The 15,860-nt window shown below is 38.3% G+C and overlaps 1 protein-coding gene across 1 annotated transcript in view; it reads left to right on the top strand.

Annotated features, from left to right (window-relative positions):
- Positions 1 to 1,067: 1,067 nt before the first annotated feature.
- The window catches only part of LOC139151845 (xanthine dehydrogenase/oxidase-like), a 57,465-nt gene continuing 42,672 nt past the window's right edge, over positions 1,068 to 15,860 (top strand). Inside the window, exons 1-2 of the mRNA XM_070724860.1 lie at positions 1,068 to 1,216; positions 15,576 to 15,633. Of these exons, the coding sequence (XP_070580961.1) occupies positions 1,097 to 1,216; positions 15,576 to 15,633 (178 nt within the window). The 5' untranslated portion in view covers positions 1,068 to 1,096. The remainder of the gene's footprint in view (positions 1,217 to 15,575; positions 15,634 to 15,860) is intronic.

The following is a 15,860-nucleotide window of genomic DNA, read 5'->3' as shown; positions in this document are numbered from 1 at the left end:
ATATAAATAGAAAGACATAACAGAATCAAGTTTGCAATTATTTGGAAAAAGCCATACACCATACGCATTGTTTACGTCATGTCTAATAGGTAGCACAAAATGTGCAAGATACAGCGTGCAAAATCTCTTATATGCTCCATTACAAAATAATTCCAACGTTAAGGAACTTTGCAAACGCTGCCAGAAATGTTCGACTGAGAAACTTGACAGACGAATTTCAATAGTCACAAAGTGGTTTCCATTTTTCAAGCTTACGAAGTTGTAATGTTAAAAGCTAATGGTGTTATGTTTATAGCTTTCAACACTAACGGTTTCGATAGATCCACACCAAGTGTAAATAAATATGTCTGCAAAGATAGATCAGGTGCAGCCAACGAATAATGCACTTTTAAAGGGGTCATTATGATAAGATAAATTGTGCAGGACAAGTAATGTAAACTGACTAATTGTAAGTCCAGGGGGTAATTTAATTAGCTGTTCATAGTTTGCCCCGCAACTAAATTTTCCGACTTGCCCTCCTGCACTCAAACTTCATTTTAACCCGCTCCCCACATATTTTAGCCTGTTTCCCTTCTCATGATTGTGAATTTTGAAGCTCCCCTGCTCTGTGGCGAAAAAACTTGTCGATTTCCCCTACCTTGGAAAAATTCCCCCTTAAAATGTTATCATTCCCCGGCTAACACGAAGCTCCCTTGACTTGTGATGAACCCTAATACGCTTCTCCATATCACCCACATACAATGTAGCCGTTATGTGCAGGGTCTAGATCTGTCGCGGGGTCTATGGTAGACTTGCCTGTTTTACATTATTTGATTTGGTATGCGAAATATGCCTAGCTTTTAAAGAAAATTGCACCTGACTGCTCAAATTGACAGTGTATATTTGATTTTTTTTGCGATTGATATGTCTTGTCTTCAAGTTGGCCGGGGTCTTGGCGTTCGTAACTACGTCCTTTGAACTCTACGACGAGATGAACAGACTGTCTGATGTTGGCCAACATGAGACCACTAACCGCCTTTCGTCTCACATCTGCTGCATGTTTCGCTATTGATCCAGCTTAGCATTCATGACTACGCCCTTTGACCTGTACGGCGAGATGAGCGGGCTGTCACATATTCAAAGTCATTTCACATCTGCTCATGTGTCAACAATGGAGGATTCAATTGCTAGACTTGCGATCAGCAACGCCTTGGTGTTCTTCGTGAACGGCAAGAAGGTAAGTTGAACTGGAAGGAAGGCACAATATATACTAGCTGTGGAAACGCAGCTATCTGTTGGCGGGGTTGCATGCGTCTTTATGTGGGTCAAAGGTCAACCCCGCCACGGATAGCTGCGGGCCAACTGCGAGCGAAAGTGGGTCTATTACGACGACACCACATGTATCGGAACTTTGAACGGCAAAATAAACCAAAGTGAGTGTAATTCAATGAAATGACCTATACCTGCCTGAACTCTGATTATTGCTCACTCCCTAACTCCTTTTGTGAACAAAATTTCTGGTTCGTTTACGTAATTTCGGCTGATTTTCCAAGGAGTACTCAAGATTTTCACTCCAGCAGCGAACTTTGACTTTTATTGATATGCTAATACAGACGCAGCTCGTTCGGTCAGATCCTTATTAGCATATCAATAGAAGTCAAAGTTCACTGCTGGAGTGAAAATCTTGAGTACTCCTTGGAAAATCAGCCGAAATTACGTAAACGAACCAGAAATTTTGTTCACAAAAGGAGTTAGGGAGTGAGCAATAATCAGAGTTCAGGCAGGTATAGGTCATTTTATTGAATTACGCTCACTTTGGTTTATTTTGCCGTTCAAAGTTCCGATACATGTTGTGTCGTCGTAATAGACCCACTTTCGCTCGCAGTTGGCCCGCAGCTATCCGTGGCCGGGTTGACCTTTGACCCACATAAAGACGCACGCAACCCCGCCAACAGATAGCTGCGTTTCCACAGCTAGGCACAATATATACACACATACCTGTGAAGGTTTAATACCATAGACTGATTGACTCACTGTTGCATGTGGACTAGCTATACATGGCGGCTATAGATAGGCCTCCACCACAGCCCTGCTACGCAATGCTAGCTACACAGGCATGCGTTACGTGGCTTCGCTATCTGTACTGAACTGTGAATCAGTACCGATCGAAGCGACGTGTCGCATGCGTGTCGGTATATGGAGAGGGGGTTGCTGCGAACCAGCTTAGCCATCGCTGGCGATGGGTCGCTGATAGTTAACGTTTGCGCTCAAAAAACTGACAACTAATAGAAAGTGTCGTACGATGTGGGTAGAAATTCAGCCGAGGGAATGAGTTAAATGGAGGGCTCTTCGACCGAAAACTAGGGGACTGATCAATTTCCACAACTAACACTACTCCGTTTCCTGTCGTTGCGTAAAAACCGTGGGTGGGCAATGTAGAAGCTGAAGGGTCATCAAGGTCAGTATAGCTCTGATGGTCACACCCCGGGAGGGGGGAGGGGACACTTCTATAACTTGCCAATACGTATACGTGCCTCCCATTGCTTCATTTATACAGCACCAGTGACCTATTGTGATGACCTTTGTTCAGGTCGTTGATTAGCCAATCAGCTGTAGAATGAATTACGTAATATGGCAGAATCGTTTTGTAGACCGTGTTTCACTACGTTTGGTCTCAAAACACGGCCGATTTCTTCAAGACGATGCAAGTAGCACGTTTATCGGCGTGATTTTCGAAAAGATTGTTAAATTTCTGATCCAACAAGGTATATGGGAGTGTAGTTCTGAATGTTTTGTGTGAGCGCACGGCCAGTTAAAAACCTGGTCGTGTGTTTTTTTGAGTGGTTCTGTTGCACACCTTTTGAATATTTAGGTTGCACTGGCGGGCATATTGACTACGGGATCAATAGATCGAGCCGAAAACCGATCTCAGGCTGACCTGCACTCAATAAAGCATCGTTATCTTTTTCTGTAGCAGGGGAGACCACTGGCTTTAGCCAAAGTAAATGTCGACTTTGTTTTAAAACACCGCCACTGATTGATCAGAACTCCATATTATGTAAGATTTCTGCCCAATAGAAAATACTAGTACCAAACAAAGTGGCTCTACTACTCCTAGTATTTATCATGACAGGTCGACCATTGCCACATTGCTTCACGGACGACTGGCGAGGCTTGTTGTGAATCGGAATTTAAAAAAAAAACACCAGTCAGACTGTAACTGCAGGTAACCGATAATATTCAGAAGCTGAACCAAAACTTGCTGAGGGTGAAAGACATTTTCTTTCACAAAATGTTTTATTATTTTCTAATCATGGTTTGGCCAGCAACAACATTGCCCTAAATGCGGTATAGTGGTAGGCTTTGCTGGCAACTATGTCATGAAAATACTTGCTCTTTACCCTATAACGTTTTGCAAATTTTGACGCTATTTTTGACATTGGTCAAAGGTCATAAGGGTCTAAAATGGGGTCTAAAATAACAAGATTTTAGGTCTAAAATGGTCCCGGGTTTTGTACCTACGGCACACCCCTACCAATTCTCTGAACGAGAACCCCCCCCAACCCCGGGATCACACGCCCTGCAAATGCCTTGGCCAGCGGACGGAGAAAGTGCGTTTACTGTGGAAAATGTAACACAGATGTACGTCAGATCACGGGGTATCATTCCAGCTTTTTAGTCCCCGCGTATGGAACGCCGTTGCTGCCTTCTGAGGTTTATTTGCTGTATTTGATGAAATGACATCAATATATGATTGAGTAATGCCTTTATATGATAAGTCGTATAAATATATGATTAGGTGATGCCTTTATATTATAAGGTGGTATCAATATATCATAAGGTGCTGTTATTATATAATTAGGTGCAATCAATATATGATTTAGTAATGCCTGTATATGATTAGGTCGTGTCAATATATGATTAGGTGATGCCTTTATATTATAAGGTGGTATCAATATATCATAAGGTGCCCTCAATATATAATTAAGTGACATCAATATATGATTTAGTAATGCATTTATATGATTAGGTCGTGTCAATATATGATTAGGTGACGCCTTTATATTATAAGGTGGTATCAATATATCATAAGGTTCCGTAAAAATGTAATTAGGTGACAACAATATATGATTTTGTAATACCTTTATATGATTAGGTCGTGTCAATATGTGATTAGGTGACGCCTTTATATTATAAGGTGGTATCAATATATCATAAGGTTCCGTAAAAATGTAATTAGGTGACAGCAATATATGATTTTTTAATGCCTTTATATGATTCGGTCGTGTCAATATATGATTAGGTGACGCCTTTATATTATAAGGTGGTATCAATATATCATAAGGTGCTGTTATTATATAATAAGTTGACATCAATATAAGATTTAGTAATGCCTTTATATGATTCGGTCGTGTCTATATATGATTAGGTGATGCCTTTATATTATAAGGTGGTATCAATATATCATAAGGTGCTGTTATTATTTAATTACGTTATATCAATATATGATTTAGTAATGCCTTATATGATTAGGTCGTGTCAATATATGATTAGGTGACGCCTTTATATTATAAGGTGGTATCAATATATCATAAGGTGCTGCTATTATATAATAAGTTGACATCAATATATGATTTAGTAATGCCTTTATATGATTAGGTCGTGTCAATATGTGATTAGGTGACGCCTTTATATTATAAGGTGGTATCAATATATCATAAGGTGCTGTTATTATATAATAAGTTGACATCAATATATGATTTAGTAATGCCTTTATATGATTCGGTCGTGTCAATATATGATTAGGTGACGCCTTTATATTATAAGGTAGTATCAATATATCATAAGGTGCTGTTATTATATAATAAGTTGACATCAATATAAGATTTAGTAATGCCTTTATATGATTCAGTCGTGTCAATATATGATTAGGTGACGCCTTTATATTATAAGGTGGTATCAATATATCATAAGGTGCTGTTATTATTTAATTACGTGATATCAATATATGATTTAGTAATGCCTTATATGATTAGGTCGTGTCAATATATGATTAGGTGACGCCTTTATATTATAAGGTGGTATCAATATATCATAAGGTGTTGTTATTATATAATTCGGTGACATCAATATATGATTTAGTAATGCCTTTATATGATTCGGTCGTGTCAATATATGATTAGGTGACGCCTTTATATTATAAGGTGGTATCAATATATCATGAGGTGCTGCTCTTATATAATTAGGTGACATCAATATATGATTTTGTAATACCTTTATATGATTAGGTCGTGTCAATATATGATTAGGTGACGCCTTTATATTATAAGGTGGTATCAATATATCATAAGGTTCCGTAAAAATATAATTAGGTGACATCAATTTATGATTTTGTAATGCCTTTATATGATTAGGTCGTGTCAATATGTGATTAGGTGACGCCTTTATATTATAAGGTGGTATCAATATATCATAAGGTGCTGTTATTATATAATAAGTTGACATCAATATACGATTAAGTAATGCCTTTATATGATTCGGTCGTGTCAATATATGATTAGGTGACGCCTTTATATTATAAGGTGGTATCAATATATCATAAGGTTCCGTAAAAATATAATTAGGTGACATCAATATATGATTTAGTAATGCCTTTATATGATTCGGTCGTGTCAATATATGATTAGGTAACGCCTTTATATTATAAGGTGGTATCAATATATCATAAGGTTCCGTAAAAATATAATTAGGTGACATCAATATATGATTTTGTAATGCCTTTATATGATTAGGTCGTGTCAATATGTGATTAGGTGACGCCTTTATATTATAAGGTGGTATCAATATATCATAAGGTTCCATAAAAATATAATTAGGTGACATCAATATATGATTTAGTAATGCCTTTATATGATTCGGTCGTGTCAATATATGATTAGGTAACGCCTTTATATTATAAGGTGGTATCAATATATCATAAGGTGCTGTTATTATATGATTAGGTGACATCAATATATGATTTAGTAATGCCTTTATATGATTAGGTCGTGTCAATACATGATTTGGTGACTCCTTTATATTATAAGTTTTTGTCAATATATCATAAGGTTCCGTAAATATATAATTTGGTGACATCCATATGTGAATAGGCAATGCCGTTATATTTCGAGTCAATAACAGTATATGATTAAGTAGTGCTTATATATAGTTAGATCACAGCATTATATGAATTGAAAAGGCCATTTTCTTATAAGGTAATGTCAATATATTATTTAGTAGCGTCAATATATTATGTGCGCACGCCATTATTATTATGTGTAACGTCTTTATTATTGTACTTAGGCCTCAGCCCAAGTACATTTGTTTTCATTCCGTGGGAAAAAACTGTAAGGTATAACCATTTCTGGCTGAGACCAGGGAGGGCAAAATGTATTGGCTTCATCTTTCTTGGCATAATAAATGGCGTAATGATGTTAACTGAATGGAAGTGCTGCTCTCAGCCAGTCTTGAATAAGTGAGATGTGAATATAAATGCTTCTCTATCTGAGTTTTGGCCACAAAATCTTCTGAATATAATCAAAATGTGCATCGAAATGCAACAATTAATGCACCCTCCGTTTCCTAGGCGATGGCACGACCCTTGCTACACCCACTGGACGAGCCAAAGTGGGAGGGGTAATTTCAGTTTGGTCGAACAAGAGGGCTCGAGACCAGAATTTAACATTTAAACTTGAAACATGTTTAATCACTGACAAGATGTGGATTAGTGGTAATCAAAGAGAAAGTTTGAAAAGGAAAGGTTTTATATCCCGGACACAATGAAAAACATTACGACTGGAAACTGTACCCCCGGTTGAGAATAGTAATGCCCACAGCGATGGAGAACACTTATCCTTGAGCTGAGAAAACCAGACCATCATTTCGAAATAGAGCTGCAGATTCGAGAAGCTCGTTAAAAATAGCTAGGTACACCCCAAAGGGTGGTTTCGCGTCTTGAGGGCAAATTTCGCCTCCTTCATTTAGAAATCGTACGTTTGTTTTTCCAGGGAACACATCATTTGACACAAAATTTGCATGAAAAGGGGTCGCCAGTAAGCACGTGGTCAAATCTGGCATAAGAAACAATATGAAATGTTTGGTAAAGCCAGTCCAAAATAAACTGATTTGAACTTTTGTGTTTTGTAATTTATACCACTGCAGTAACATGACTTTTTTTTGACAACATCACACAATGTAATACGTTTTGAAACTGAATACTCCGACGTATTCTGTGTCCCCTTTGCTAAAAAATACGGTATGCTGATTACCATGTAAGGAGATGATGACGTCAAGACAGATTTGTAGTGCCTTTGGTCTTGGATGGTGCACGAAGTTTTGTCGAGGTAGTTTGTGTATTTATTTCCTAAATGGGAGATATTAGGGTCGATCTAAAAGAAGGCCGAAAAATGTTATGATACTCTAAGCAAGCTGAACTCCAATGCGAATGGTTGGATAATTTGGAGGATGTCTAGACTGATCTCGTCTCATTAAGATTATTTGGCGGTCAGTATTGAATTTCAACTGCGTCACAAGTTTGCGTCGAACGGTCAACGAACGATATTTTAGAAATCTGGAGACATGGCACATCGCAGTTTTATGTTAGTATTTTATATTTTACAAAAGATGTAAGAAGCAATGATTTTGTTGAAAATTCTGAAAAAAATATAGGAAGATTTGATCGCGAACACATTTTCACTTGGGGGTCAACTAGCCCTGCGTACGATGCTGTGTGTTCCGCTACAGCTAACCGCCCCGCTCACCACAGCCCTGCAAAGACCCGTACGTTGGGTCGGTGACTTCAAATCCATTTTGGGACTTGACGTAAAAAGCCAAATTACTGCCGAAATTCAGCGTTCTTGGGCCCAAGTCGTATCCCAGCCTACCTCAGCTACTCGATCGCTTCCAAAAATGACAGTCTTTTATTCACTTCTCGTAAATAACCGTCGATGTCGGCAACTCTCTCGCTGGCCCTGCGTACGATGCTGTGTGTTAGCTGTAGCACACAGCATCGTACGCAGGGCTAGGGGTCACATGGGTCGCAGCCATGTTGCCTCAAACTTATTTCTGTCTGCACTCAAAACTCAAAAATGTCGCATATGAACCTGAAAAATCGATGTAATTTTGTCAAACTTCGGCGAAATTTCAGCCTATAGACAAAATTTCATCTAGGTAAGGTAAATTTACTGAAATTTGATCGACAAATAATCCTGAGCTTGAACGTGACAGCTCGCCTTCTCCGGGAAGTCATGCATCCGGCCAGCTGCCCATATGGCCGGGTGCATGAGATTGTTTTCAAGCGACGGCGGCAGACCGTACGGGGCTCTGGATGAACCTACCGCCGGTGTAGCTGTAATAACTGTTGCGTTGTTTTTAATCACCATGGACGAAGTCCGAGGGGACTTATAGGTTTGGTCATGTCCGTGCGTCCGTTCACGCCTAGTACCCAACCCCATACAGATGCACGTCGATTTGTTTCACAATGCTTTCAAATTTGGCCGTGTTAGAGGACTTTTTAGTTTACACCTCCATAGACTCCCATGTATAAGGCAGTTCTCCATAGATTCGCATGTATGATGCCAAGAAAAATGAAAATTTAGTTTCTCATCGTATTCATATTGCCTAAAGGATGCAGTGACACAGTTTTTTTGTCCCCACGGATAAAGTCCAGGGGGCTTATAGATTGGCTCATATCCGTCCGTGAGTCCATCAGTGAGTCCATCGGTTCACGCAGATATCTCAGACATTTTGACAAAATATCATGTGACCTTGGTGACCTTTGACCGCAAATATACATTATTGTCCATAACTCAGTAACCACAAGTGCTAAACCTTTCATATTTGGTATGATGGGACACCTTATGACGCCACATATTGTACCCCATTAATTATGCGCATATCTAATTCTGAGCAAGCCAATAGAGCTGGATGTCCGATTTTTGGTATATAGGGATAACTATAGGGTAGAAATCTAAATATGCCCATCTAAATATTAGACATCTACCATCGAGAACAAAAGAAATTTGCTGTAATTTGAATATTTAAGGAGCTTAAGCAATTCCCGCCATAAATAAAGAACCCCTGCCTCAAACTCCACAAAAGTTGCTAGACATATTTTGCCGTTGTCATGCCATTGCTTCGTTTAATAACCAGTTAATCAAATGCCTCATTGACAGGAGGAAATTCAAGACCATATTTGAATAGTAGTATATATTGTCCTCAAAATTACTCTATCACGGCCCAAGTACTCATTGCCTTCAGCAATACTGCCTTGTTATGTTTAAAGTCATTATATGATTATATAGAGGGCGCACGCCTTCGGACACTTTCCTTGAGCGTGCAAACTTTCATTCGCTTTGCCCGACGCATAAGTTCTTGCGGGATACATCCTACAATGGATGGAACGGATTTTATGGGAGTTGGGACTTGGAAATCTCGTCTTTGCGTGAGTACAATTGGTGATCGTTCAATACTCCTGTCCTGAGTAAGTGCGAGAGCACAGTTGCACCCGACGAGAGTGCGGCGCAAGTGTAAGTGATCCCATCACTGCTAGCAGTACAGGTCTACGGTCAAATTTGCGACGAGATATCTGTCGATATGTCGTATATCCGCAGTAAACAATGTCAGACGAGGGTGGACACGGAGAGACGTCAATCATAAAGTTCGATCGTGCATTGTTGTAGAAACGCAACTATCTGTTGGCGTTGTAGCGTTCGTCACTTTGCGGGTCATCAAAAGGTCACCACCGCCATGGGGTTGACTATGACCCACATAGCGACGCACGCTGGTCTACCCCGCCAACAGATAGCTGCGTTTCCACAGCTAGATCGTGGAATGCAATATTCTTGTGTTTAGCTGATCGAAATACAGCTGTATTTCTATCAGCTAAACACAAGAATGTTACAATCGACGATCGAACTTTATGTTTGACGTCTCTCCCGCCGTGTCCGCCCTCGTCTGACATTGTTTACTGCGGAGATACGACTTCGAGTGAAAAGAATGTCCTTTAGCGCGATATATCTCGTCTCAAATTTGACCGTAGGCCCGCATTGCTAACAGCGATTGGATCACTTACACTTGCACCGCACTCTCGGCTGGTGCAACTGTTCTTTTGGCCTTGCTCTGCATGGCAGGGCTGTGTGTTACCGGCGTTATATTACGTTGTACGGCCGGCCGTATAACGCCGGTAACACACAGCTCTGCCATGCAGAGCTACTCTCGCCCTTACTCTGGAGTCTTGAACGATCACAATCGTACTCACGCAAAGACGCTCCAACTGTCCATCTGATAATGAGATCACTACTTTAGGATCGACTCATTCGTCTATGAATTTCTGCAAGAGATTTCCAAGTCCCAACTCCCATAAAATCCGTTCCATCCATTGAGATTTGAGCGATGTACCCCGCAAGAACTTATGCGTCGGGCAAAGCGAATGAAAGTTTGCACGCTCAAAGAAAGTGTCCGAAGACGTGCGCCCTCTATATAATCACTTTAAACATAATAATAAAGACGTTACACATAATAATAATGGCGTGCGCACATAATATATTGACGCTACTAAATAATATATTGACATTACCTTATAAGATAATGGCCTTTTCAATTCATATAATGCTGTGATCTAACAATATATAAGCACTTCTTAATCATGTACTGTTATTGACTCGAAATACAACGGCATTGCCTATTCACATATGGATGTCACCTAATTATATATTTACGGAACCTTATGATATATTAACACAACCTCATAATATAAAAGCGTCACCTAATCATGTATTGACACGACCTAATCATATATTAATGTTACCTAATTATATAATAACAGCACCTTATGATATATTGATACCACCTTATAATATAAAGGCGTCACCTAATCATATATTGACACGACCTAATCACATAAAGGCATTACAAAATCATATATTGATGTCACCTAATTATATAATAACAGCACCTTATGATATATTGATACCACCTTATAATATAAAGGCGTCACCTAATCATATATTGACACGACCGAATCATATAAAGGCATTACTAAATCATATATTGATGTCACTTAATTATATATTGAGGGCACCTTATGATATATTGATACCACCTTATAATATAAAGGCGTCACCTAATCATATATTGACACGACCTAATCATATAAAGGCATTACTAAATCATATATTGATGTCACGTAATTAAATAATAACAGCACCTTATGATATATTGATACCACCTTATAATATAAAGGCGTTACCTAATCATATATTTATACGACCTAATCATTTAAAGGCATTACTGAATCATATATTGATGTCACCTAATTATATAATAACGGCACCTTATGATATATTGCCATACCACCTTATAATATAAAGGCATCACCTAATCATATATTGACACGACGAAATCATATAAAGGCATTACTAAATCATATATTGATGTCACGTAATTAAATAATAACAGCACCTTATGATATATTGATACCATCTTATAATATAAAGGCGTTACCTAATCATATATTTATACGACCTAATCATATGAAGGCATTACTGAATCATATATTGATGTCACGTAATTAAATAATAACAGCACCTTATGATATATTGATACCACCTTATAATATAAAGGCGTCACCTAATCATATATTTATACGACCTAATCATATAAAGGCATTACTAAATCATATATTGATGTCATCTCATCAAATAAACCTCAGAAGGCAGCAACGGCGTTCCATACCCGCGGACGTAGTCCGGTGAGGACTTTTAGATTGGGTCCCGTTCGTCCGTCCGTCCGTCCGTCTGTCCGTCCGCAGCCGTTTCTCTGTCACCCCAGCCGATTTTTTTAAATCTGTGTGCAAAGATAAAGTACTGTGGCATACATATGTAAGTCAATTTATTTCGCAATACGATCCAATATGGCCGCGGCCGGGCCCATGCAATTTTTGACTTTGGAACTAAACGGTTGAGGATGACTGACGCGTTTCGTCCCCATGGATTAATAATAAATGGATGATTTTACCTAGTGTGAAACGGGGCGATCATATTACATAGGATAAAAGATGGAGGACAAGCTATCTGGCGAACACTCACTTGGCTATTCAAAGTTTAACTCCAATCAATTTTGACAGTGTAACAGTGGTCAAATCCAGGTCGGGCGACAACAGAATCTTGAACCCCGAGCAAGAAGTAAACAATATATTAGCAGTCAAGAAGAGCTATTTTGCATTCTTATGAGATCTACATTTTGTCGTAAAACCTAGAATCTTGCAACAGTAACGTAGCCCATACATATGAAACCAATGCTTTAAGATGCGCAGTATACTTCTTGACAATTTTACGTATTTTTATGCTAATTGTTATGGGAATTAACCTTGACTCTTTTCCGAACAACTTAGTAGAACACTGCTTTACTCGAGTACTTTCCCGATGTATTGTATCATAGAAGATCTAGGGTTTATCATTTAATACACTAAGAAAGTTTTTAAATTTGATGTTTATTTTGATTTTTGTAAAAATCGAATTTGAATCGAATCAAATTTTCTATTTCAATTTTTCGATATTGTGCTCAGTCAAATTATGGCAGTAATAGCTACGAGGTCAAACAATGGTAAACAAAATTATTATGATACGTATAAACTTGTGTTACAGTCCTAGGCCACAAAGAGCAAATGTAAAGGGAATCGAATCGTCACATTTTACAAAACCTCCCTTTCATGCGGGTAAGCCTATGTCAAGATTTACGGTTCAAATTCGCGATTCATGTTCTGTAGTTTTAGCTACAAACAGATGCATTTTCACTCAGATTTACTCTAGCGATCCATGTACACTGATAAATTACAATAAGGACTTCAACGGCGCCTTCTATGCATGAAGTGGTCTCCAGCGATATGTTTGTTTAGGAATTCTACTCATAGGGCCCCGAGGTTACTACAGTAAGGAACTGGAATGGGAGGGAGGACCGGTGTTTTCAAAATGATGCGGTGCATAAATAGTGACCCTTCAAGAGTGTTTTCAAGGGAAAAAATGACGTCCACAATTTGCATGCACAACTGAAAATGGTAACTGATTTACAGGCCCACTGAGAAAAATCGAAGTCAAAGGTCACTCTCGTCACGTTATATTTTGTCCAAAAACTTTTCTCGAACACATCCCTCTCCACCAAAAATCAGACTTCTGGCTCTATTGGCTAACCTAGAATTAAATGTGTACATAATTAATGATGTACGGGATGATGTACGGGTCAAGGTCGGGGACAACCCTAAAATTTTGGTGTGCAGTTTGGTTCCATACCGGTCATTCTTCAATAGACACCAGCCTTGTAGGACTCTTAGATAGGATAAGAGAAGGCCATAACTTAGCTGCAGAGGTGTAGGGCACGTCAAAGATCATAGAAAAAAAAATAAAATAAAAATCTTCTCTTGACCTTGAAATTTGGCACTTGGAACCTGGCTCAATGATCTACAGATCTACAAAGTATTTGCAGAGAAATTTGATCGTTAATTTTGATGCGAATGAGGTCAGTTTTAAAGTTAAAATCCACAATGCACGGCCTCAAGAAAAAGGGTCTTAGACTACATATTATTGATATGGATTGTGACAAGTAGGGGGGGGGTCACTGTTTGTTGCTCATGTAAGTTTTGGAAGGGTCACCTTTTTTTTGCAAACACTTTTGAAGGGACACTTTTGTAAAAACACCGGCCCTCCATATAATTTCTTTCCAGTGTTGCTCATATGTAGAATGCGTCAACACTCATATCACTACTTCATGCGTATAGAAAGCACCGTTGAAGCCCTAATGATTATTTATCAGTGTATATGAATCGTCGGAAAAAGTCAATTGGTGTGAAAATGCATCTGCTCCTAGCTGAAACTGCAGAACATGAATCGTAAATCTTGGATCGTGAATCTTGAATTAAGCTTACCCCACTCATGCAACAGACAAACACACACTTCACCCAACACAAAACCTCAATCCTAGAATCTCCTATCACCTTCGCTCCGGTGCATATAGGCTAGCTCTTTTCTCTCACGTGTGCAGGATAAAAATTGTTTATTTCCTGCTTCATGCGTAGCCTATTTTCGAGATCTTTACTGTAACAGTTGAAAGGAGCGTTTAACACCTCTTTCCATAACTGTAGAGTAAAAGAAATAATGTTATAAAGGAGAGAAATCCAATTTGAGATTCTCAAAAATGACCCCTACTACAAACAATATACGGGAAATCCGTAGCATCAGGGCATAAGCTCCCAGCTTCGTTAGAATAGCAAAGGATATTCCAGTACTCAAGAAAGGCTAAAAAGACACTCCTATTTATTATCGTCCAAGTTCAGTTTACCCATCTCAGCATTGTTTTTTTAAAAAAGACTATGAACTTCCTAGAAAAGTATAATATACTTTTAAAAGTACTGTTAAAAACTGTCTCTGATCACCTTCGTGAATTACTACGACAGATTGACCGTGGTAGATCGACTACTGCGATTGTTAATTTCACAAAAGCATTTGACATCATAAACCACGGTAATTTACTCTCAAAAACGTCAACATTACAGAGTAAGGGGAAACCCACTCTCCTGGTTCTCAGATTATGCAAGCAACAGATCAACATCACAGTTCGTTGTTGCTGACGAAACTACTTGTGCAAAGTTGTCTGTCACTTGTGGGGTCCCTCAGGGCTCAACACTTGGCCCTACATTGTTCCAATTTTATATCAACGATCTTCCGACTTCCTCATTTTCGTTTATTGGCAGACGACTAGAATTTATTGCACATTTTTTAAAGCAGAACAAGCAATTTAGATCTTTCTATCGTCAACTTTCAAAAATGTAACTGATTATAGTGTGATGCCTGAAGATAAGTTAAATATCAATAGTAATAAAACAAATCATCACATTGTATTTCATGGTAAGCGTTAGCCTGTTTACCTCTTTTGAGCTCTTTGTGTATGCTACATTACATTCTGTTTCAGAAATCGGTCTTCCCGTTTATTTGTATCAGGTCTGCTGGATATTGATAAACTATAAATTAATTGTTTGTAATTTTATTTTCGATATACCATGACAAACTTTGTCATCATCGGAACGATTATTTTCAGACTGTTGATCGCAGCCGAGATACAAGGTTTAAGCTTGGTCCGAATTTATCCATTCCAAAAACTTTTACTTCTGCGGGGAAGTTTGCTATTTCATTCGCAGGTGCGAACATTACCAATTGATATCAAGTATCTCTCTTCAAAACATCTGTTTACCACGGAAATACGAAAATATCTCCTCCTTGAATGCTAATATATGTATTACTATTCATGAAACTCAAAACTCCTCAAATTATGTATCTGTCTTTGACTGACACTTGTTTTATGCAAGGTTCATACTAACCCTTTTTTGATTTTTGATTTTTTGTACTTTGAGTTGGAGTCACACTCGATTAGCGAAAAACTATTTTTCTTTACTTCTATTGCCATTTTTATCTTGTAACTGTTTCAACCTATACAACACACACATTCTTTAATTGGCAATCAAATGAACTGAAATAAAATCTGATTTCTTTTGTAAAACCTCTTTCCAGGTAACTGACCATAATGTCGATCCAGAAATGTCACTTCTGTCTTATCTCAGAAGAAAGTGTATCCTTGATTAAAATGTGAGTAAGAAATAAACCACATGAAATATGTGTGGGAGCGATAGCATGTTATCTGGAGTGAACTAGTCAAAACGACATTGCTGAGGTGGTTTGCGAATGTAGCATTACAACGCATTGGAATTTAGGTGTGAAACATTAGTAAGTGAATATACTGATGTGATACTTATTACATTTTATCAAGTCGACCTCTAATTTCGCTATCTATATAAT

Source organism: Ptychodera flava, chromosome 15, assembly GCF_041260155.1.
Source record: "Ptychodera flava strain L36383 chromosome 15, AS_Pfla_20210202, whole genome shotgun sequence".
Lineage (NCBI taxonomy): Eukaryota > Metazoa > Hemichordata > Enteropneusta > Ptychoderidae > Ptychodera > Ptychodera flava.
The sequence above is the reverse complement of the archived record's forward strand: the minus strand, read 5'-3'. Positions and strand labels throughout refer to the sequence as shown.